Raw genomic sequence first — 22522 nt, 5'->3', positions numbered from 1 at the left:
TATGGTGGAACCCCCCCCCCCCCGTGCATGTTACCTCAGTGCTGCCCTGATTCACAGCTTAGAAGTAGATGTTGGGGTCCCTGTACAGTGGTCCCTCAGGTTATAGTATTGGTGACATACAATGGTCCTTTCTGGGGACCGGACACAACATATATGTGCTGCTCTCTACCTGCGCCAGGATAAGCTGCTCCTTTAGGCGCCAGGTATGGGCAGCTTCATTTCATTTTTCTGGGCTTTTTCAGAAGCTGCACCTGTGTCACCCGCAGCGGGTCCCAGCAGTCATTGATAGCCGGGACCCGCTGCAACAGTTAACCCTATAGATACTGCAGTCAGCACGACCACAGCATCTATAGGGCTTCAGAGAATTCTTCCTCTACAGAGGGGTCTGCTATGTGATCGCAGATCCCTGTCGGCAGCCATGGACACCGGAAGCTGGAAGGGTAGGCTGGCACGTGTCTGCTGTTGGAGCGCGGCCGTGAGCTCTGCCCCTTCTCCTCTCTCCCCTGCTGCTGTACAAGCTTCTAACAGCGAGAGGGGACAGAGCAAGGGACTTCAGCTTATAAGATCATTATGATCCCATAGGCTGAAGTCCCAAAAACATCTGGGCATTGAGGAATCAATGACCCACGGTCGTAAGAGGGGTAATACTATCTCATTATTCATCCCACGTAGTGAATGCAATGGAAAAAAAACTACACCAGACTTGCTGTATTTTGTTCATTTGCCTCTGGGGAAAAAAAAAAAGAGAGAAAATAAAGCCCAAAAGTCATATGAACGTTAAGATGGTGCCAATAAAAAGTACAACTTGTCCTGCAATAAAAGCCCTCATATAGGTATGTTTACTAATAAATGGAAAGGTTGTGTCACTTGGAAGGCAACAATGACAAAAAAGCTAAGAAAATTGCTTGGTTATCAAGGGGTAATAGCTTTTATTTTGATTCCTAGTCTGTATGTTACCAGTGCAGACTCCACCCAAAGCTGACTCTGACCCCAAAGCCCTGATTATTGGCCATGCTCACTCCTAGGTCTATAGTTTACCAGCTTACACACTGATAAAGAAGAGTCCAGCAGGGGTTGTTTTATGGCTGTTATTATTTAGTTACAGAGCATTCTTCCATTACATTTTTCTTTAGTACTATGGAATATTCCACCTACACGATGACTGTTAACCCCTTGCCTCTTCAGCCTGTCTTGGCCTTAAAGCGACTCTGTACCCAAAATCAGACCCCTCCCCCAGCCCCTCCATGACGTGACTCCATTAGAATCAATGGAACCCTATCATAGAGGGGCTAGGCTTTCCTCCCACTAAGGGTGGGTCTGCCCCCCTCCAGTGCTTCAGCCTGGGCCTGGTTAATGCTCGGGGCCTATTTTTCAAATCTCACCTCTCACTCTTTATGTAGTGATGCTTTTAACAATCGCGGTTATTCTGAGATTTTTTGGGGTTTTTTTGTGACATTCCTCTTAAGTTTGTGGTATACTTTGGTTGATATACTTTTTTGTAAAAAAAAAAACAAAAAAAATTTGTGCAAAAATTTGAAAAAATTACATTTCTTTACATTCAAAACTCTTTTCCTAAGAAAGATAGTCATGCCACATGAACTAATTATTAATGCAACATCTACAACATGTCTGCTTTATGGTGATGTCATTTGATGTCTTTGATTTTATTAGAAACCAGTTTAATTCTGAAGTGGATTTGTGGGACCTGTATGTTACCCCCATAAATCCCTCCACTGTAAAAACTGCACCCCTCAAAGTAACATTTCATAAGTTTATTAACCCTTTAGGTGTTTCGCAGAAATTTAAGCAAGTTGGAGGGGAAATTTTACATTTAAATTTTTTGGGCACATATTCTATTTTAATAAATTTTTTCCTCTTACACAGCCAATACTAACTCAGAAATACCACTCACTATTTATTCCCCTTTTTCCAGTGTTTTCTAGAAATCCTCCATATGTGGCCACAGTGCGTCACCTGACTCACCCACAGGCCTCAGACATGACGGAGAACTGCTGAATCTTGGGGCCTTTTATAATTTCAGGGGGGTTTTTAGCCATTATACCATGTCACAGAGGCCTTGCAGTGCCAAAATATTTGTGTAAGACGAGTTGACGTTTCCATCGGTACCATTCCGGGGGACATGTGACACCTCATCATTTTTTATTAAATTTTTTTTATGAGGTGGTATGAATAAAAAAACACAATTTAGCAGCTGTTTTTCACCATTTTTGTTTTGTACGTCGTTTATTATACGCTACATATGACATGTTCTCTTTATTTATCAGTTTGGTACGCAGGAAGCAGCATGATAAAACACCCTGGGTGAAGAGTGGGGGTGGGAGGAGACAGCGGGTCTCCCTCTGGCTGCTCCATAGACTTCGGCTGCCTGGACCGCGGTGTCTATGGGGTTAACTGCCCGATCGTTGTTAGGGACAGCAGGGGGAGGCAGTTAAACAATGAGGTTTCAGTAACGTCATTTTGCATTAACTACCTGCATTACATTCCCTGAACGTCATTTTGTGGCAAGGGGTTAAGGGTATCCGTATAGACAGCACAGCAATCACCTTGCGTAGTATAGGTTTATTGAAAACATAGGGTACAGGGACAGTGGTAGACAACAATTTTTTTGCTACCAAAGCTGAAAAGTATCAGTATAGCCCCTTAGTCTAAATTCCAGCAGCATGGCACTGTGAGGGGTCTTCAGATACTCTGGTTGAGTTGTACCTTTTAACAAAATCTTTGCAGAAAGACCTGGTTCAACTGCATTGTTTAAATACAGCCATATTGTAGTACAAAGTTTGCAAAACCAGTCAAATTGCTTTCTACTACCTTTCCAGGAACTAAAACTGAATAAAATTTCTGCCAAGCTGATGATTTTAGGGGAAATCTTAGGAGCATTTACCAGCTGCATAGATCATGGATAATAGGAGTATGAAGCTGCAGGCCAGCAGTGGATACTGACAGTAGTTTAAGGGGTAATCCGGTGAAAATCTTCTTCTTTCAAGTTGATTGGTATCAGAAAAATTATATAGACTTGTAATTTACTTCTATTTAAAATTTTCAAGTCTCCCACTACAGCTGCTGCTGTGGTGTTTTCTTTTCAGCCTGACACAGAGCTCTCTTCTGCCACCTCTGTCCATCATAGGAACTGTCCAGAGCAGGAGAGGTTTTCTACGGGGATTTGCTACTGCTGTGAACAGTTGCTGTCCCAGACAGAGATGTCAATAGTAAAATGCAACATAAAACCTGTCGCGGATTGGCGGGTGGATTCGGTCGTTCGTCCAAAGAATAACCCGGTTCATTCTTTGGATAGACAATGGAATCTGCCAGTGCAAAGAATGGAGTCTATGACCAGGGCGGAGACGCGCTCGTCTGCCACGGTCCCAAGCTGCGGAATCCACAACGGATTTTGTGTCGCATTTTCGTAGTATGCACATACCCTTAGACTTGAAAGAATCCACCGTTTCCAGCAGGGCATTCAGCAGCTGATAAGTACTGGAAGACTGGACATTTTTTAAAAGTAATTTACAAATCAGTATAACTTTCTAAAAAAAAAAAAAAAAAAAAGAGAGAAAAAATTGCCATAGTACACCTTCAAATCTTTACATGACTTCACTGACACAGCAGAATTCCTGATCTCGGCCTGTAGCTTCATGCTCCATAGTATTTGTGATCTACTACGGAGCGTGCGAATGTCCCCTTATGGTGCGTTTACACAGACAGATTTATCTGACAGATCTTGGAAGCCAAAGCCAGGAACAGACTATAAACAGGGATCAGGTCATAAAGGAAAGACTGGGATCTATCTTCTTTTCAAATCCATTCCTGGCTTTGGCTTCCAAAATCTGTCAGATAAATCTCTGTGTAAACGCACCATTAGTCTACAGAAATAACTAAAACTAGATAACTCTCAACCATTGGTTACACTGAGGTGGGGTCTGGTCAGGATTGCTGGAGAATTGAGGAGGTAAGGTGTTTTTTTTGTTTTTTTTTTTGTTTTTTGTTTTTTTCAATTTCACTGTACAATTTTTTTTAATTGTATTTATTTTTTTTTTCTGGTTTCACAGCATACTTTATGGAAAAATTTACTTTGCCGTTGCAAAGTACAATTAGTGGTGCCAAAAATAAATGCTCATGTGGGTCTGTAGGTAAAATAATGCACACGCTATGGCCTTTTAAAAACGAGGAGGAAAAAACGAAAACGCAAAAACAGAAATTAGCACGGTCCTGAAGGGGTTAATAAAAAGTTCATTCTCGGCCCTCACCATCATGCTTCATAAATTTTTATTTTAGAAAAAAGTCCATCAAAAAAATATAACGGCAACAGGACGTTTCGGCGTCAAGCCTTCCTCAACTGTCTCACAGTTGAGGAAGGCTTGATGCCGAAATTTCCTGTTGCCGTTGTATATTTTTTTGATGGACTTTTTTCTAAAATAAAAATTTATGAAGCATGATGGTGAGCGCCGAGAATGAACTTTCATAATACTGTTGGGAGTTTTTTCTTACTGCGAGCACCACCCTAGACACAGAAGTGCCGTCTAAAAAAAACTTTTCTACTGAAGGGGTTAATGACCTGATGTCGTCAAACCAACGTTTATCAGCTTCAGTAAAACATATGTTTGAGCTATGGGATACAGTTCAGGGAAGCCTGTAAGTCATTAAACTTTTATATGTGCAGTATCCGTCTTCTCATTGTACTATGACTGCTGTCTCCTTTGGGTGTGGTTGTACTGACCTTTTATCAGAATAAGTATTTGACTCTTTTATATGGACAGCCTAAGGCCCCGTTCCCACTGAGGAAAGGTAGCGGAATTCCGCGACGGAATTGTCCGCCGCGGAATGCCGTTAGCCTCCCGCGGCGGACAATTCCGTTGCGGAATTCCGCTACCTTTCCTCAGTGGGAATGGGGCCTTAATCCTGACCAAGCTGCCTGTTGGCACAAAAAACAATATTATTTAATAAAGTACACATTTTAAACTAAACATTGAAAAGGTAATGAAAGTGTAACACCCTTTGATAGTAAAAGTTTGTTTACAAGAATTAAAAGAATTTGTTACAGGGAATTTACCAGGGCTGTGGAGGCGGAGCAAGTTTTGCCTGGAGTCAGAAAAAATGTACCAACTTCGACTCCTCCTTTAACCCCTTAAGATCAAAGCAAATTTTCGTTTTTGCGCTTTTGCTTTTTGCATTTTATGTTTAAAAGTCCATAGCGCTTGCATTTTTTCACCTAGAGACGTATATGAGCACTTATTTTTTGCGAAACCAATTGTACTTTGCAATGACAGGCATTATTTTTCCATAAAATATGCTGCGAAACCGGAAAAAAATCATTTGCACTGTCAAATAGAAAAATAAAAAGGAATTTGATTTGATTTTGGGGAGTTTTGCATTTACGCAGTTCGCCCTATGGTAAAACTAGTTATGCATGTTCCTCAAGTCGTTACGATTACAACAATATGTAACATGTATAACTTTTCTTTTATCTGATGGCTTGTAAAAAATTCAAACCATTGTTATCAAATATACGTTCCTTAAAATCGCTCCATTCCAATGCTTATAACGCTTTTATCCTTTGGTCTATGGGGCTGTGTGAGGGGGGGGGGGGGGGGGGGGGGGATCTGTGCTGTTCTCTTCCTGGATTCTGGATGTTTATTATAGAAGAGGAGGAGGAGGAAAAGCCATAGGCAGGGCAGCAGTAAACTACTGCAGTCAATGTGGTGTTATCTCTCGGGGAGATGATTGTGTGTTTCTCTTCAGTGTGCTATGGCTGCAGGTGTGGGTGTGTGCTGTATGGCTGCAGCAGACTTTGTGTGTGTGCTATGGCTATAGCAGGCTGTGTTTGTGTTAGAGAGAGAGGCATAAATTGAAGGGGTATTCTGGGCAACAGTGAAAAATACAGTGGGCACAGGGAGTGGTGTGATCATAATAAAGAAGTCCTATTTACCTGCCCCCATGCCCTCGCAGTTCAGCATCACTGCTCATGGTCCCCAACCAGGCTGCCTATCCTGTGATATCACGGCCCCACTCAGAAATGGCCACTCAGCCAATCAGTGAGTGAGGGGGGACACCGCTGTCGTCAATGACTGGCTGAGCGAGTAGTTCCTGTGGGGCTGCGATGATTCAGGAGCGCAGACACTGACAGAGAGCTTAAATCTGGGACTATGGCTGACCACTCTCTATCACTATCTATCACGGGTATCTGGCATTGTTAGCAGTGGTTTTTGTTTTTTTTTGTTTTTTTTTTTATGGAGAATATTTGGTAAGAAACATAGACTGTGAGCTGGGAGAGACCACCTGCTCCATCTATTCTAGTTGTGAGTTGTTCAGGACATGGAGGCTGGAGACTGGCTGCATCCACTGCACACACAGGAGAAGCTGCTTTATATCTTTCCTTATTCACTCAGAAGTCGCCCCAGGATCATGTAGAACATTACACAGAAGCTGCTTATCCGGATCTACTTTACACCAGTGTGCTAAAAAAAACTCCCCTGGTGTTGGCCTTTTATGAAGAAGTTGGAAGTTTGAGTCGGTCTCTGATAAAATCAGGAGTCGGAGTTGTGGCTTACTGGCTCCATATGTCACTTCTTTGTGTGGAGAGCGGAGGAGTTCCAGGAAGACTTGAGATTTTTAATTTGCAGTAAATTAGAAATCTATATAAATCAGTTGATTTGAAAGAAAAAGATTTTCGGTACATATCCATTGTAAATTGTTGGTACAAGGAGTCAGAGGTGTGGCCTGGGCACTGGGGTATCTTTCCCTATGGTGGACAGCCAGGGCTTTCTGAACCATGGTGAAATCCCTCACATGCGCACTGCACTAGGATTGCTGTCAATTCGAATGGAGAGCTGGAAATAACCGAACGCTGTCATTGACAGAATGTGCACAGTGGCCTAGATGTACTAACCCCTGATGGAACATAATTTTGACACTGTTTGATTTTTTTTTTTTTTTTTTTTTTTTTTTTGCCAACATTTTACTGATTTACAATATTGTGCTACACATTATTTTCGTCAAATTTGGCGCTAAGCACTCCGCTAGAAAGGTTTTAAAGAAGAAAAGAAAAAAAACGCTCAAACTAGATTCTCAGGGAAACTTGTGCCACAGTACTAAATAAAACTGAAACAGGTGCAAAACCAGCTTGCTGGCATTGGCATGAGCGAGCACACTGTGCAGATTGGGGATTTCATTGCGGCAGAGAACCCTAGTTGTCCGTCATGGAGTGAGAGAGCATAAAATGTGGGCCCAGTGCCCCAGCTATGCCTCTGACTCCATGGACCAGCAATTAAGGGTAAGTTCACATGTACAGTATCGCAGCGGATTTCACGCTGCGAGTTCCGCCGCAGCCACTGATTGGCTGAATGCAATGCTGGGAGCCGGGGAAGCAGGCGGGAACGTGGACAGATAATGTAATAGCCCTGCCGTAGTAGCTTAAGTGGGCAGGGGCTTTATTCTTGCAGCGGAATGAAAATCCACTGCCAGAATGTAGAGCCATAGGAAATGACACTACAGAGTGTCGCTGCGGCATAAAATCAGCTGCGATACTGTACCTGTGAAGGTACCCTAAAGCCATTTTTAAACTTTTTTTTTTGGCTGCAGAGATGGCAAAAAAGTTACAATATTCTGTATGACCATGTCACCAATTGCATAGGCAATTCCTAGGTGACCAATTCCCTTTATACAATTGGTTTTAATATACCCATTATTTATTGAAATAGTGTATTTAGTGTATATGATGTATGTTTTGACATACCTTGGAAAAGTGACAGTTAGGCTGCATTCCCACGTTCCGTGATCCTGACGGATCACGGACGTGGAATGCATGTACTGGAGCTCCCCCGTGCCCGGACAGCATCTGTAATGAGATGCTGGGAGCAGGGGAGACTGTATTCATAAGCGCCGCGCTGTAATGAATCAGCCGCGCGGTGCTGTTACTACAGCGCGTCGCTTATGAATACAGTCTCCCCCACTCCTAGCATCTAATTACAGATGCTGTCCGGGCGCGGGGGAGCTCCAGTACATGCATTCCACGTACGGAACGTGGGAATGCAGCCTTAGGGTACAAACACACACACCGTATACACAGCAGATCTGCAGTAGATTTGATGCTGTGTTCAGTTATTTAGATCTAATCTGCTGCGTATCGCAGCAGTAAATACGCTGCGTATACGCTGTGTGTGTGTTTATACCCTAAATCACAGTGGAGTCTAAGCTTGTATGTCTACAGAAAAAAACGCAGATTACCTGAACCTCCTTTAACACTACAGATTTATTGACCCCTTCCTAACATCCACTCTTCATGTATGGTACACTTTGCAGGTCTAATTGATCTGTAATTCTTTGAAGAGAAAATGACATGGCTGCTCATGCTATACACATATCCACTGCTTCTCAAAACTAACAGGCGTTAGTATACATTTAAACAAAGTATATAAGCCCACACACCACTTCATGAGTTCTGATTCGTATGGGTATCTACCCTAAATAGAGTAGCACTAAGTGGTAAGTAGTGACCATGGCAATGATAATGATGATAAATCAAGTAATGATATAATGCTAAGTATTTGGCAGCATAAAACTTTTAAATTATAAATATGCAAAATGTAACCATGTATAAATGCTATTGCTGTAATTGTGCTGACCCACATAATAAAATTGTGTAATTTTATATGCACAATGAATGCTAAAAAAATGCAGGTGCTGACAGTGTGCTGTAGCTGCCAGTTTTCTAGTGAGCATGGTGACTTTTGCCGTGCACTGGATTATGCACAAACATCTCCTACTAAACTTGAATAGGCAAAGAGGAGGGGTTTTTTTGTGCCACACTGTGGCACACCTCACCACTCCTTCCTCCTCCCTCTTCATGAATAATCTCTCCTGCCGGGCCTCCTGCTAGCTGAGCTGTCAGCCAGTGTCTCTGATTGCAGATCAATCCTCTAGGTAGGTTATGTCTGAAAGAATCACTTGTTAGTTGAATCTCTCAGCCCAAATGTGTTGGAGCTGTGGTCTAGGGGTAACTCACCTGTGTAGAGACCGGTTAGCAGTTCATTCTGTGGTTCAAAACCCCTGCTGGATTATTGTATCATTTTTAAAGTGACTGTACCACCAGGCCCAGGCTGAAGCACTGGAGGCGGGCCAACCCACCCTTAGTGGTAGGAAACCCTAGCCCCTCTATGATAGGGTTCCATTGATTCTAATGGAGTCACGTCATGGAGGGGCTGGGGTTTCTTCCCACTAAGGGTGGGTCGGCCCGCCTCCAGTGCTTTAGCCTGGGCCTGGTGGTACAGTCACTTTAAGGCTGTGTTCACACACAGTATTTTTACTCAGTATTTTGGTCAGTATTTTGCAACCAAAACCAGGAGTGGATTCAAAACATATAAAGGCTATAGACAACACTGTTAATTGAGCAGATGGCCGTCATTTAGGGTACAAACCCACTTGACGTATTTGCTGCGTGAATCAGTCTTAAAAATACGCAGGCAAAACGCAGGTTGGCTTTATACAATTCTGCATTAAAATACGCAATTGCGTATTTTTGAAGCGTGAAGCTACATGCGTTTTTCGCACAGGTTGTTAACAACTGATGCTTTGCTAACAACAAGCTTCATGCTTCAAAAATACGCAATTGCGTATTTTAACGCAGAACAATTGTATAAAGCCAACCTGCATTTTGCCTGCTTATTTTTAAGACTGATTCACCCAGCAAATACGTCAAGTGGGTTTGTACCCTTAATGGCAGATATCGTCCGTTGTTTTAAAATAACTAATTTGCCATTAAATGGCGGCCATTCACTCAATTTTCAACAATGTGTGAATAGCCTTTCTGTGTTTTCAATCCACTCCTGGTTTTGGTTCCAAAATACTGAGCAAAAATACTGTGTATGAACATAAGCCTTAACAATGATACAATAATGAGAAAAAAGACATCTATTTCATGTCCATCGGGGGATTTGAACCAGAGACCACAACTGCAGGCAGGTCACTAGACAGGACTCGTCTGCAATCAGAGACACTGGCTGCCAGCTGAGCGAGCAGGAGGCCAGGCTGCATTGTTTATCCATGAAGTAGTGGGGAGGTGTGCCACAGTGTGGCACAAACAACTCCTCTTTCACACTTCATTACAGTAGAAGACCTGAGATTGTACATAATCCACTTGCCAGAAAATTACCAAAAGGCAACATGCTCACTAGGAGACTGCAAGCTACAGCACACTGTCAGCACCTTAGGTAGTGCCCGGGAGCTGGAAGATTACCTTTTTTTAAGTTTTTCAACTCTATATGGGAAATAAAACAATTTAAATAAAAAAAAAAAAAAAATTGTCCCTCAAAAAATGAGCCTTGATGCAGCTATATTGATTTGAAAATAAGGAAAGTTGAGCCTCTTACATTATTGGGCCCTTACACTGGCCTTATCTGGACTAGGCACATTTCCACAGCAACTTGAATTTCTGGCAACAACCTCGGACTGTTTTTAGTGTGACACTGCATTCTAGGCAAAATGCCATTTCTGTGAATGGCCTTAGGCTTACAGTGTTGTGTTGGAGATTACCAGTAACTGAAACCTAATGGGTAGCACTGAATAGACTCATTCACTAAATTGATACAATAATGGGTGTGCCAACCCTTAAAATATTCTCTAGCTGTACAACTAGAAACCTGCACATTGTTTTCCTTGTCAGTCACATTTCACTAGGTGTTATAGCAGTGACTTTACCTAGATGACTAATTGAAGTTCATTTTATATTTACAACACATGCAGTTTTGAAAGTTGTTTTTCTTCACATTCTGGGAGAGGGCAACATACGATCATTGTAGGAAATGCTTTAAGGGGAAGCAATGACCAAAAATAGTTATAAACCTACCAAATGTTGCTAAACCGCTAATAATACACTGCAGGAACATACCTGTTCCCTTTGTCCACTGTGACCTGCAAACTTTTTTTGTCAACTTCCGCACTGCATGTAAATGAGGGCAAACTAGTCATTCGCTGAGGCCCAGCTAGTCTAGGTCCTTTGGTTGGTGAGGCACAGGTAGAGAATGGGTTACAAACCATCTTGCACACATCTACACCTAGCTTTTATGCAGTGGAGCCACTTGCAGTTCTGAGTGTACTGTTAGAACTTGGGTAGGTGAGCAGAGCTGTGTTAAAGGGGTTGGCCACTTCCTAGTAAAATAGTTCAATGTGTAGTAGTAGTAGTATTTGTAGGTGTGCTCATTGTATTTACTGACAGCAGCTCCCTGTGTACCTCATAGAGCTAAAACCAGACCCCTCTTCTCCAGGTTGTGCTGCCCTTCTCTCTGGTATGTCTGTCCATAAGATGGCGGGGCATGTGACCATGTGCCCCCCCCCCCCCAGTGTCCACCAGCCTTTATATGCCCATGGAGGACACTGGAGGCGGGGCATTGTAACATGCTCCTCCATGTCAGCCATCTTATGGACAGACTCACCACAGAGCAGGACAGCACAGCCTAGAGGAGGGAAGTCTGATTTTTAGCTCTGAGGCTTACAGGGACCTTCTGTCAGTAGTAATGTGAATGCACTTATACTACACAAAAAACAACTTTACTATAAAGTGGCCAACCCCCTTTAATAGGTTTCAGATAAAATCCAGCTGTATAGGAAACAGAGTAGGAGTTCAGCTTCTGAGGTGATCACATCTGGAGGTGTGGCAGGAGTTTTTTTTCAGGTGCACATTCTAGACCTAATGACCTTTTATCTCTGCTTCTGACTTTACTGTCTTTGTTAGTTTGAGGGACAAGGACTGAAGTTTCCTACAAGTGTCCAAGGGTCCATTTTAGTTAGTGCCTGGCCTGGTCTAGATACCTATTTAGAAAGCTCCCTAGGTAGGGTAAGACTCTTTAATACTTTGTCAGTCATATCTCACTAGGTGTTGTAGCAGTGACTTTACCTACATGACTATTTTACAGTGTTACTACTGTTTTTAAAAACTTCTGAGAACCACAATGGTTGCTAGACTGAAGGGGCAGGAGCTCACACTGCAGGGAGGTGAATTCCATAGACTGCTCATGTTATCAGTCTACGGAATTCATTTTCCTGTAGCAGAGCTAAAGGGGCAGAGCAACGGCTAGAACCCCAACCAATATGCAGTTGTGCTCAAAAGTTTACATACCCCGGCAGACTTTTTGCTTTCTTGTCCTTTTATTTCAGAGAATATGAATTGATTACACAAATGTTTCTTTCACTCATGGTTAGTGGTTGGGTTCAGCCATTTATTGTCAAACTACTGTGTTTTCTCTTTTTAAATCCTAATGACAACTAAAAACATCTAAATGACCCAGATCAAATGTTCACATACCCGGGTGATTTTGGCCTAATAACATGCGTAGAACCTGACACAAATAGACAAAAATTTTAGCCACAACTGCCATGAAAATTGTTGGGATGCAAAGAAAGACTCAGCTGAAATACCGGACTCTCTGAAAACTAGCAGTGTGGCTGTTTCAGGATGCACAATAAGGAGGCACTTGAAGAAAAATGGGCTGCATGGTCGAGTTGCCAGAAGAAGGCCATTATGGCACCAAGGCCACAAAGTATCTCTCCTACAATAAACCAAACAGCACAGAGACAAGCCTCAAAACTTTTGGAAAGAGGTCATTTGGATGACCTGGTGACCTTGGTGATGAGACCAAAATCAAACTTTTTGGCCACAACCGTAAACATTACATTTGGAGAGGTGTCCACAAGGCCTATGATAAAAAGAAACCTTATTCCTACTGTAAAGCACTGAGGTGGATCACTGATGTTTTGAGGTTGTGTGAGCAACAAAGGCACAGGAAACTTGGTCAAAGATGATGGTAAGATGAATGCACCACATAATCAGCAAATACTGGAGGCAAATTTGTACTCATCAGCCCGGAATCTGCCCATTGGACGTAGTTGGACGTCCCAACATAACTATCCAAAACACTAGGCCAAGTCGACCTGTCATTGGCTACAGCGGAACAAAGTGAAGGTTCTTGAGTGGCCATCTGTGTCTCCTGACCTCAATATCATTGAGCCACTCTGGGAAGATCCCCAAGTGCGTAGTTCGTTGCAAAAAGCCTCCAGTTCCTCTAAATTCCTGGGCTGTCTTGCATGAAGAATAAGCAGCTTGACCATCTGAGAAAATAAAGAGCCTCATCCACAACTACCACAAAAGACTTGAAGCTGTCATTGATGTTAGAGGGGGCAATACACAGTGTTAAGAACTGGGGTATGTAAACTTTTGATCAGGATCATTTGGATGGTTTTTGGTTGTCATTCTGACTTAAAAAACAGATAACATAGTTTGGCAATAAATGGCTTCACCAACCACTAACCATGAGTGGGGTAAATTTAAAAATTTAAAGTGACACTGTCACCCCCTTTTGGCATTACGACTGCTCTACAAAGGTGAAAAAGGAAAACTTTGTAGTTTTTATACCCTATTTTATATCATATGTCATGGTGCTTGTTCCAGTAAAAAGTGATCTTTTATCATCTGCGGATTGGGATACCTGGGCGGGGCTTCATGGCCGCAGCTCCACTAGCCCCACCTCCAGCATCACTTAGCCCACCCCCTATGTGATGTAATCTGCACATAGGCCCCGCCCCTCAGCGGCCATTGGAAGGGTCGGCCTAAAGGTTTAAGCCGATGGTATAGCAGGGATCAGTGTATGTAATCTAATGTATGTATGTAAAAGGCCCCTAAGGGGACTTAAAAGGGAACTCCACATAAGGAAAACTTGTTTTCTATTAAAAGTACATTAAGGGTAGCTTCACACACACCGAATTGCAGCAGATTTGATTTTAAGTAACTGAAAACAGCATCAAATCTGCTGCGGATCCTGTACATGTGAATGCACCCTTAAAGGAGAAGTCCGGCCAAAATTATTTTTTTTTATGTTATTACTTATGGAAAGTTATACAATTTTCTAATGTACATTAATTATGGGAAATGCTCATATACTGCTATTTCCCTTAATTTAGTGTATCAGGAAGTGTTAGAATTCTCTCAGAAGCAGTGACGTCACGACCAACGGTGTAATTCCTATGGAGTGTCTAGCAGGGGGCGCTCTCTATATAGAAGTCTGAGTACTATTGACTTCTACACTCACCGGCCACTTTATTAGGTACACCTGTCCAACTGCACGTTACCACTTAATTTCTAATCAGCCAATCACATGGTGGCAACTCAGTGCATGTAGACATTGCAAGACAATCTCCTGCAGTTCAAACCGAGCATCAGTATGGGGAAGAAAGGTGATTTGAGTGCCTTTGAACGTGGCATGGTTGTTGGTGTCAGAAGAGCTGGTCTGAGTATTTCAGAAACTGCTAATCTACTGGGATTTTCAACCACTAACATCTCTAGGGTTTACAGAGAATTGTCCGAAAAAGAAAAAACATCCAGTGAGCGGCAGTTCTGTGGGCGGAAATGCCTTGTTGATGCCAGAGGTCAGAGGAGAATGGGCAGACTGGTTCGAGCTGATAGAAAGGCAACAGTGACTCAAATAGCCAACCGTTACAACCAAGGAAGGCAGAAGAGCATCTCTGAACGCACAGTACCTCCAACTTTGAGGCAGATGGGCTACAGCAGCAGAAGACCACACCAGGTGCCACTCCTTTCAGCTAAGAACAGGAAACTGAGGCAACAATTTGCACAAGCTCATCGAAATTGGACAGTAGAAGATTGGAAAAACGTTGCCTGGTCTGAGTCTCGATTTCTGCTGCGACATTCAGATGGTAGGGTCAGAATTTGGCGTCAACAACATGAAAGCATGGATCCATCCTGCCTTGTATCAACGGTTCAGGCTTGTGGTGGTGGTGTCATGGTGTGGGGAATATTTTCTTGGCACTCTTTGGGCCCCTTGGTACCAATTGAGCATCGTTGCAACGCCACAGCCTACCTGAGTATTGTTGCTGACCATGTCCATCCCTTTATGACCATAATGTACCCAACATCTGATGGCTACTTTCAGCAGGATAATGCGCCATGTCATAAAGCTAGAATCATCTCAGACTGGTTTCTTGAACATGACAATGAGTTCACTGTACTCAAATGGCCTCCACAGTCACCAGATCTCAATCCAATAGAGCATCTTTGGGATGTGGTGGAACGGGAGATTCGCATCATGGATGTGCAGCCTACAAATCTGCGGCAACTGTGTGATGCCATCATGTCAATATGGACCAAAATCTCTGAGGAATGCTTCCAGCACCACCTTGTATCTATGCCACGAAGAATTGATGCAGTTCTGAAGACAAAAGGGGGTCCAACCCGTTACTAGCATGGTGTACCTAATAAAGTGGCCGGTGAGTGTATATATAGTGCGCCCCTGCTGGACACTCCATTGGAATTACAATGGATGTGTGTATGTAATGTACTGTACTTTGCGATTGAATACACTTATAGAATACTTTGGGGAGCAAGTGTCCTTGCTCCCTAAAGTATCCCATAAATGTAATCAATAAATACATTTGCTGGGCACCGAGCAGGGAGGGAGAGAGGTGCCATCTAACTCCCCGCAGATAATGGGGGAGTAGTACCTGTGCTATCTTATCGCCGCCCGCGCCGCCGCTCACATTAGTGCTGCCCGCTCCGCCGCCACTCACATAAGTGCCCCCTCCTCCTCGAAACACTATGGCCCCGCCGCCCGTGCCGCTCCTCACACTATTCGGCCGGCCACCGCTCTCTGCTCCTGTATGCCGGCCGCGTCAGCCCTCACCCACACCGGCCTGGGACACCAGGAAGCGCCCTGCTGCCGGCCGGGGTGGGTGAGGGCTGACGCGGCCGGCATACAGGAGCAGAGAGCAGTGGCCGGCCTGATAGTGTGAGGGGCGGTGGGGAGTCAGCAGGGCCATAGTGTTTAGCGGAGGAGGAGGGGGCAGCACTTGTGTGAGCGGCGGCGGAGAGGGCGGCAATTGTGTGAGCGGCGGCGATAAGACAGCACAGGTACTACTCCCCCATTATCTGCAGATAATGGGGGAGTAGTACTTTGTATATGTTCCCAGCACCGAGCAAGGAGGGGGGAGGGAAAAGGGGGTGATTTGGACTTTTATTAGGGGAAGCTTTTTTTTTTTTTTTACATTAATAAACACTTTTTTGCTTAACTAGCAGTCCCCCTGATGGACTTCTATATACACAGCATTGATCTGTCATAGAGATCAATGCTGTGCGTATACACTGCAAAGATCCATTAGATCATTACGATGCTGAGGCCCGGCCAGAAGAACGGATCCCCCCCCCCCTTGATCACATCGTGGGGGGGGGGGGGGGATCAGACCCACTAGACACCAGGGACTACAGGTACAAAGGATTCTAATGCAGCTGTCAGGTTTGACAGCTTCATTGAAATGCTTAATTAGCCGTGCGGCAACGGGACCCGCATCGGCTAATAGAGGCGCTCCCAGGCTACAGTTAGCAGCCGGGAGCGGCGCCGTTCAAAGCGGGTCCCTGAACTCCCCCTGCGCCACTATGACATACCAGGTACGTCATGAGAGGCTAAGGGGTTTAAGTTATATAGATGTGTTTTATATAATGTATTACCATCTGTGCGGTTCTGCCACACTGGTAGCTGATAGAAATCCAGATAGTGAAGAAAAATGGCCTCTGTGCCAATTCACATTGTCTCCTGCTCCCACTGCTGTCCCCCCTTAGAAGCTTGAAATATTTGTCTCCTGTCTCACATTGTGTGTGTTTGCTGAGCACAGAATGATGATACAGAGGGCAGGGTGTGATGTCACAGGAGGCTTGGCTGGATCCCCCAATCCCATGAGTGATTCACCATCTCTGACCAGCCAGAAGCAGCTGCTGCACTGATTTCACTGATTGTGCAAAAGTCTGCAGTGAAAGTAGGGCTGTCTGCACACATGTTGGAGCTTCATTGCAGTACTGCAGCGTATTCACAAAAATGATATGAATTGTGCGTCTCAACTTCAAAGGTCAATTAGCTTTTATCATAATATGTGCATGGAAACGAAAAGAAAAAATAACTTGAAAAAGTTCTTTACCTCAATATCTGTGTTACATATAGAGAATACAGTGTGGTGTTACATGTAGAGAATACAGCTTGCTGTGTGGTGTTACATGTAGAGAATACAGCTTGCTGTGTGGTGTTACAGGTAGAGAATACAGCGCGCTGTGTGGTGTTACAGGTAGAGAATACAGCGCGCTGTGTGGTGTTACAGGTAGAGAATACAGTGTGCTGTGTGGTGTTACAGGTAGAGAATACAGTGTGCTGTGTGGCATATAGGTAGAGAATACAGCACACTCTGTGGTGTTACAGGTAGAGAATACAGTGTGGTGTTACAGGTAGAGAATATAGTGTGCTTTGTGGGTGGGACCACAATGAAATGATAAAGTACTGCAAATAATTTAGTAACACAATGAAACTGGAATGTGTGAACACAGCCTAGATGTTCTGCAACAGATTTGGGTGGGAAATAGGCAGGGTGGAGGACTGTGATGAATAACTGAGAAAAAGCATTGCATTCTGGGACCAGTACTGCATTCTGATCATTGCTCAACCAGGAAGTACAGAAACACAATACAGAACTAAACTCCCCCAAAACAAATGGATTTTTTTTCTTTCAGAGCTGGGATAGATAGGTAAGTAATGCTTTTATGCTTCTGAAAAAGTTTCATTTTTTTAACCTCTACCTGGAGTTCCACTTGAAAAAGTAAAAAAAAAAAATCAAAATCAAATCAAATCAAAATCAAGTCCTAAAGCCCCTCCCCCAATAAAAGTGAAGTCACCCCCCCTTCCCGTTTAATACATAACACATAAAAACAATAGTTACTTAACATATAATATACTGTAGCGTGCGTAATCGTCCTATCTATTAATATAAAACATTACTATTCCCACACGAAAACTATTCCCACACGAAAACGCAGAGATTGTGTTTTGTTTTGTTTTTTTTTCTTTTAGATTACATTTTATGTATAAAGAAAATTAATAAAGTGATCAATACGTTTGCTGTAGAAAAAATTTTACTAATAAAAACTAGAGATCATGGCGCAAAAAATGATGCACCATGCGACCCCGTATGTGAAAAAATAAAACGCTATGAGTCACAATAGAGCCATTTTAAATATACCCATTTGCAACAAAAGAGTTTTACTGCTAATAATAGTAAAATGTTAGAAAAACTAGTAAACATGCATATCTCTGTTTTCAGACTGACCTATAGAATAAAGAAACAAATGTCAGTTTTACCGTTAAGTGCATTACGTAAACCTGGAGGCCCTCTAAAATTTGCGTAATTGTATTTTTTTTTTTACCCAAATTCACCCCATAAATGATATTTTGGGGGTTCTGTCATTCATTTTATGGCAGACTGAAAAATGCCATTACAAAGTAAACCTGCTCCTGAAAAAAAGCCCTCACATGGCCCTGTAGGTGGAAAAATGAAAGAGTGGGGGAAAAAAAAACCTGCAAAAGTGATAGTTGGCCCGGTCCTTAACCCCTTAGGGAGCCATGATGTACCGGTGCGTCATGGATCACTGTCACTTAAGGACCCATGACGTACTGGTACGCAGGCCCTTTAAAACTAGTTGCGCAGCGCTCCGGTGAAGATGGCTGCTGATTCTTACAGCAGCCATCTTCCTGTGTCACGTAGGGGGCAGTTTCCCTGCCCCCCGTGACAACGATTGCTGTGATTGGCCGATTTTCTCATCAGCCAATCACAGCAACTTCCTTTGTTTCTGGGACCGGACCTCGGCACAGAGCTGTGATTGGTGCTGTCCGAGACAGCCATCTTCGTCTGCCTCCCTGTGCCATCCCTGTCCTGCCACCCTCTACGCTCTCCCCTGCCATCCTCTGCTGCCTTCTGCCCTCTACTGCCACACTCTCCGATTACCCTCTCCTCTTTTCTTCCACCCTCTACTCTCTTGCCACCCTCTCCTCTCTCCTCTCTCCTGCTTCCCTCCTCTTGCCACCCTCGCCTGCCACCCTTTCCTTTTTCCAGCCATCCTCTCCCCACTCTGCTGACGCCCTCTCCCCTCTTCTTTTTCCTGCCACCCTCTCCCCTCTCTCCTGCTACTCCTCTCCTGCCACCCTTTGCTTTTTCCTGCCACCCTCTCCCCTGGATCGGTGTTTATGTAGTGTCCCCTGCCTTTTTTTTTTTTTTTTTTTTTTCTGCCCCAACCCCCACACAGTGTGTGCCCCCAAGTCAAAAACACACACAAAATGTAAAAGCAGTACATAAAACACACACAACACTTATACATGTAAAAGCATAACACTTACACACCCCCTCTAAAGGTGCATCCCTATGAGAATACATACTTGCAGCGAGAATGACATCCCGCTGCGTGTAAGTTAACCCCCCCCCCCGGCTGCTGGAGCATACATTACCTCCTCCCCGCTCCGGCTTGCTTCAGGGGGTTCTCTGCAGGACTTCCCGCTCATTCATCAGTGGCTTTGGCGGGGCAGCACACTGGCTGCGTGGGATGAGCAGACGCTGCGAGCCCTGAAGCAAGGGACAAGGTAATGTATGCTCCGGCAGCCGGGTGGTTAACTTACACGCAGCGGGATGTCATTCCCGCTGCGAGTATGTATTCTCATAGGGATGCACGGACACTGGATCCGGTGTGTGTGTGTGATGGCACCCTAAAGAAACAACAACAAAAAATGGCCCACAGGTTGTTCTCGGTTGAGGAAACATACGCCTGGATTGCCTCCAATACTGAGACAACCAGTGAGGGATAAAAGGAAGATCCCTCGTTCCTCGTACCTTCCTCTTCTTCCTCATCGTTGTCATCATTTAGTGATGATGAGCCTCCAAGGCACCGCCCCAGGAAGCCCCACAAGCCCCCTCAAGTGAACCCACCTGGACACCAGTCCCTGACACGTAAGAGCCACAGATTCCTGAGTTCATTGGGGTCACTTGTGGGGGTTTACAATGTTGTGGCAGCACGTGGGCTCTGCGAACCCTTCGTCCTCCATTCTGGCCACATCCAGCTTCCAAAATCCAAATTGCGCCCCTTCCCTTTTTGGAGGCTTTCCGTGCGCCCACTTTGCGCTCACATGTGGGGTACTCCTGGGTACTTAGCCTTTATTTCTGTGACTCCCCTAAAGGATTAAACTTTCTGGAATTGATTTTGAACAGTTTGGGGGGGTTGTAGTTTCTGAAATTGGGTGCTTTGTGGGGCTTCATAAAATAGAGCCCCCTCAAATACACTTCAATTCAAACGTGAACTGGTCCATTGAAAAATCAGATTTTGACTATCTAAATTTATGTGGCATATCCATTTTTCTTACAAGCACAACATTTAAAAGTTAGAAAAAATTTTCTTAGTCACTGTCGTTAAATTGTTTTTTTGCAGAAATCAATAGTCCAGGCGATTTTAAGAAACTTTGTAAGAAGGTTTATTAGGCAAATATGCCATTATCTGCATGTAAAAAGCCTTTCCCCAGGTCCCCCCCCTCCTCTCCTTTCTGTCATCCACTCCTCAGAATCAGGAAATCTCGACTGTTTTTTCATCAGTCGGATCTGTCTGGTCTATGAAGAGGGGAGGGGGGAGGGGGAAGAAGAGAGATTAGCTGGCAGCAGAGAGCTGAGAACAAAGGATTGCTCAGTGGGGGAGCTATTCAGAGCCCTAATTAGAGGTCAGAGAGGTCCATGGTGACTGTCAGAGGAGAGAGCCCACAATGTGAATGTAAATTAACTCTGTTGGCCTGTTGCTGCTTTTACTTTCTCTACATAGGAAAACCATGAAGACAGGGGGGAGAGCCTGAGCCAGTGTAATAAATTTGGTGCATCTAAAGACTGGTCTGTCTGTCCTGAGTTTACTAAATTATTCTAAATATTAGACAGGACTGGTGAATTTGGGCCACTGACTGAGGTTTTTTGTCCAGATATTTAGCAAATCCTTAAGCAACTAACATTTCTTGCAATATTACAGAATTATACTCCTCCTTGAAGAATATAACTACACTCGAGTGCAAATGGGCAATAGTATGTACAGTATGGGCCCTTGTCCTGATGATCAGTTGTCTCATAAGTTACAAGGGGTCTTCTCTCACCATAACATACAGTTGTCTGGTTTTCAACAAGGGGAAATGGGGGATGAAGTAGAAGATACAACATTTCCGATTACAGTGGTGCCTGGGATTACGAGCATAATTCATTCCGGGGCCGTGTTTGTAATCCAAATCCAGCAGAATATGTGAATATTCAGAATATGCAGAATATTACTGTACAGTAATGGAGAGGATGGGAAACACAAGGACTGACAGACTGCGGGGAGCATGAAGGAATGAGCAGGGCAGATGTGGGCACATACATGCAGAATTCTCTGTCCGGGGAGAAAGGGGTTACAGCTATGGAGAGATTACCTCCACAGTCCTGTCCCCTGATGTAAGCCCCAGCCTGAAGTGTATCTGCTATGATTTGGAAGGTGAGGGACACTTCCTGGGTCAGAGTACAGGGCTGTAGATGCCGCTATACAGACCAGGCCCTCCCCCACCCACACTCCCACCCAGTACAGGGAGCTCTTAAACCAAAGCAATGCTCTTAAACCAAGTGACTATTTTGAAAAACTGAGCTCTTAAACCAAAACGCTCTTAAACCAAAGTGCCACAGTATTTGTATTTAGTAACAAATATACTGTATATAGACTCCTCTCTGTAACTAAACATACCTTACTATCTGCAGTGATAATAGGTAGGTATGGAGGAAGTATACAAGTGACCATTTTGTTTTCCTTTTATCTTGCAGACTCTGAACAATGGATTTTCTCAGTGAAGCTAATGGAACCTTTGCTATCAATCTGTATAAGAAGCTTACAGAAAGCGATAACAAATGCAATTTGTTCTTCTCCCCATTGAGCATCTCCTCTGCTCTAGGAATGATTTATCTAGGAGCTAAAGGAAATACTGCCTCTCAGATGTCAAAGGTGGGCCTCTCATGTCATAAGGGTGTTCTAGATGTGGCTCTCCCCTCTGGGACACACACCTATGTTATGTTATATTTTTTTTTTGTCTTATTTTATGAAGAGTTACAGTATGTGGCTTTTTTACTTTCATCTGATTAGTTTTATATGGGATAGATCCCAATTTCTTTCACATATGTATTAAGGCCCGAATTTTGTCACTTGTCCTTGATTGGCAGTAATTATGTGATTTTATTCCTGTTATAACCTATCCACTGGGTAAATGATAGCAGCCAGAAAATGTACAGCAATAGCAGTGGGCACCACTCAAACAATGCACCACTCAATCTGGTATCCACTCTTCTAGATGTTTTTGGATGCAGGTGACAGGAACGTGAAAGAGATTGAATTTGAGGAGTGAAGGACAGATCCGAGTCAAACATAACCCCCAAGGCAGCGGGCTTGTTGTCCAGGGGTTATGGTTGCACCACACACAGAGATGGAGATGTCAGGTAGGAGGCGGTTAGCAGAGGGAGGGAATACAAGAAGCTCAGTCTTAGCAAGGTTGAGTGTTAGGAATAGGGAGGACATAACGTTAGAGACGGTAGACAGACAGTTACTGGTGTTCTGTAGAAGAGCGGGGGTGATATCACGGGAGGAGGTATACAG

General features: G+C 43.8%; 1 protein-coding gene across 3 annotated transcripts in view; it reads left to right on the top strand.

The window, feature by feature from the left end:
• LOC138783413 (serpin B6-like) overlaps positions 1-22522 on the top strand; it is a 49067-nt gene that overhangs the window by 665 nt on the left and 25880 nt on the right. For all 3 annotated transcript variants that reach the window (XM_069958103.1, XM_069958104.1, XM_069958102.1), the window contains exon 2: positions 21700-21877. In XM_069958103.1, the coding sequence (XP_069814204.1) occupies positions 21710-21877 (168 nt within the window). In that variant the 5' untranslated portion in view covers positions 21700-21709. The remainder of the gene's footprint in view (positions 1-21699; positions 21878-22522) is intronic.

Source organism: Dendropsophus ebraccatus, chromosome 2 (genome assembly GCF_027789765.1).
Source record: "Dendropsophus ebraccatus isolate aDenEbr1 chromosome 2, aDenEbr1.pat, whole genome shotgun sequence".
Classification (NCBI taxonomy): Eukaryota; Metazoa; Chordata; class Amphibia; order Anura; family Hylidae; genus Dendropsophus; species Dendropsophus ebraccatus.
The sequence above is the reverse complement of the archived record's forward strand: the minus strand, read 5'-3'. Positions and strand labels throughout refer to the sequence as shown.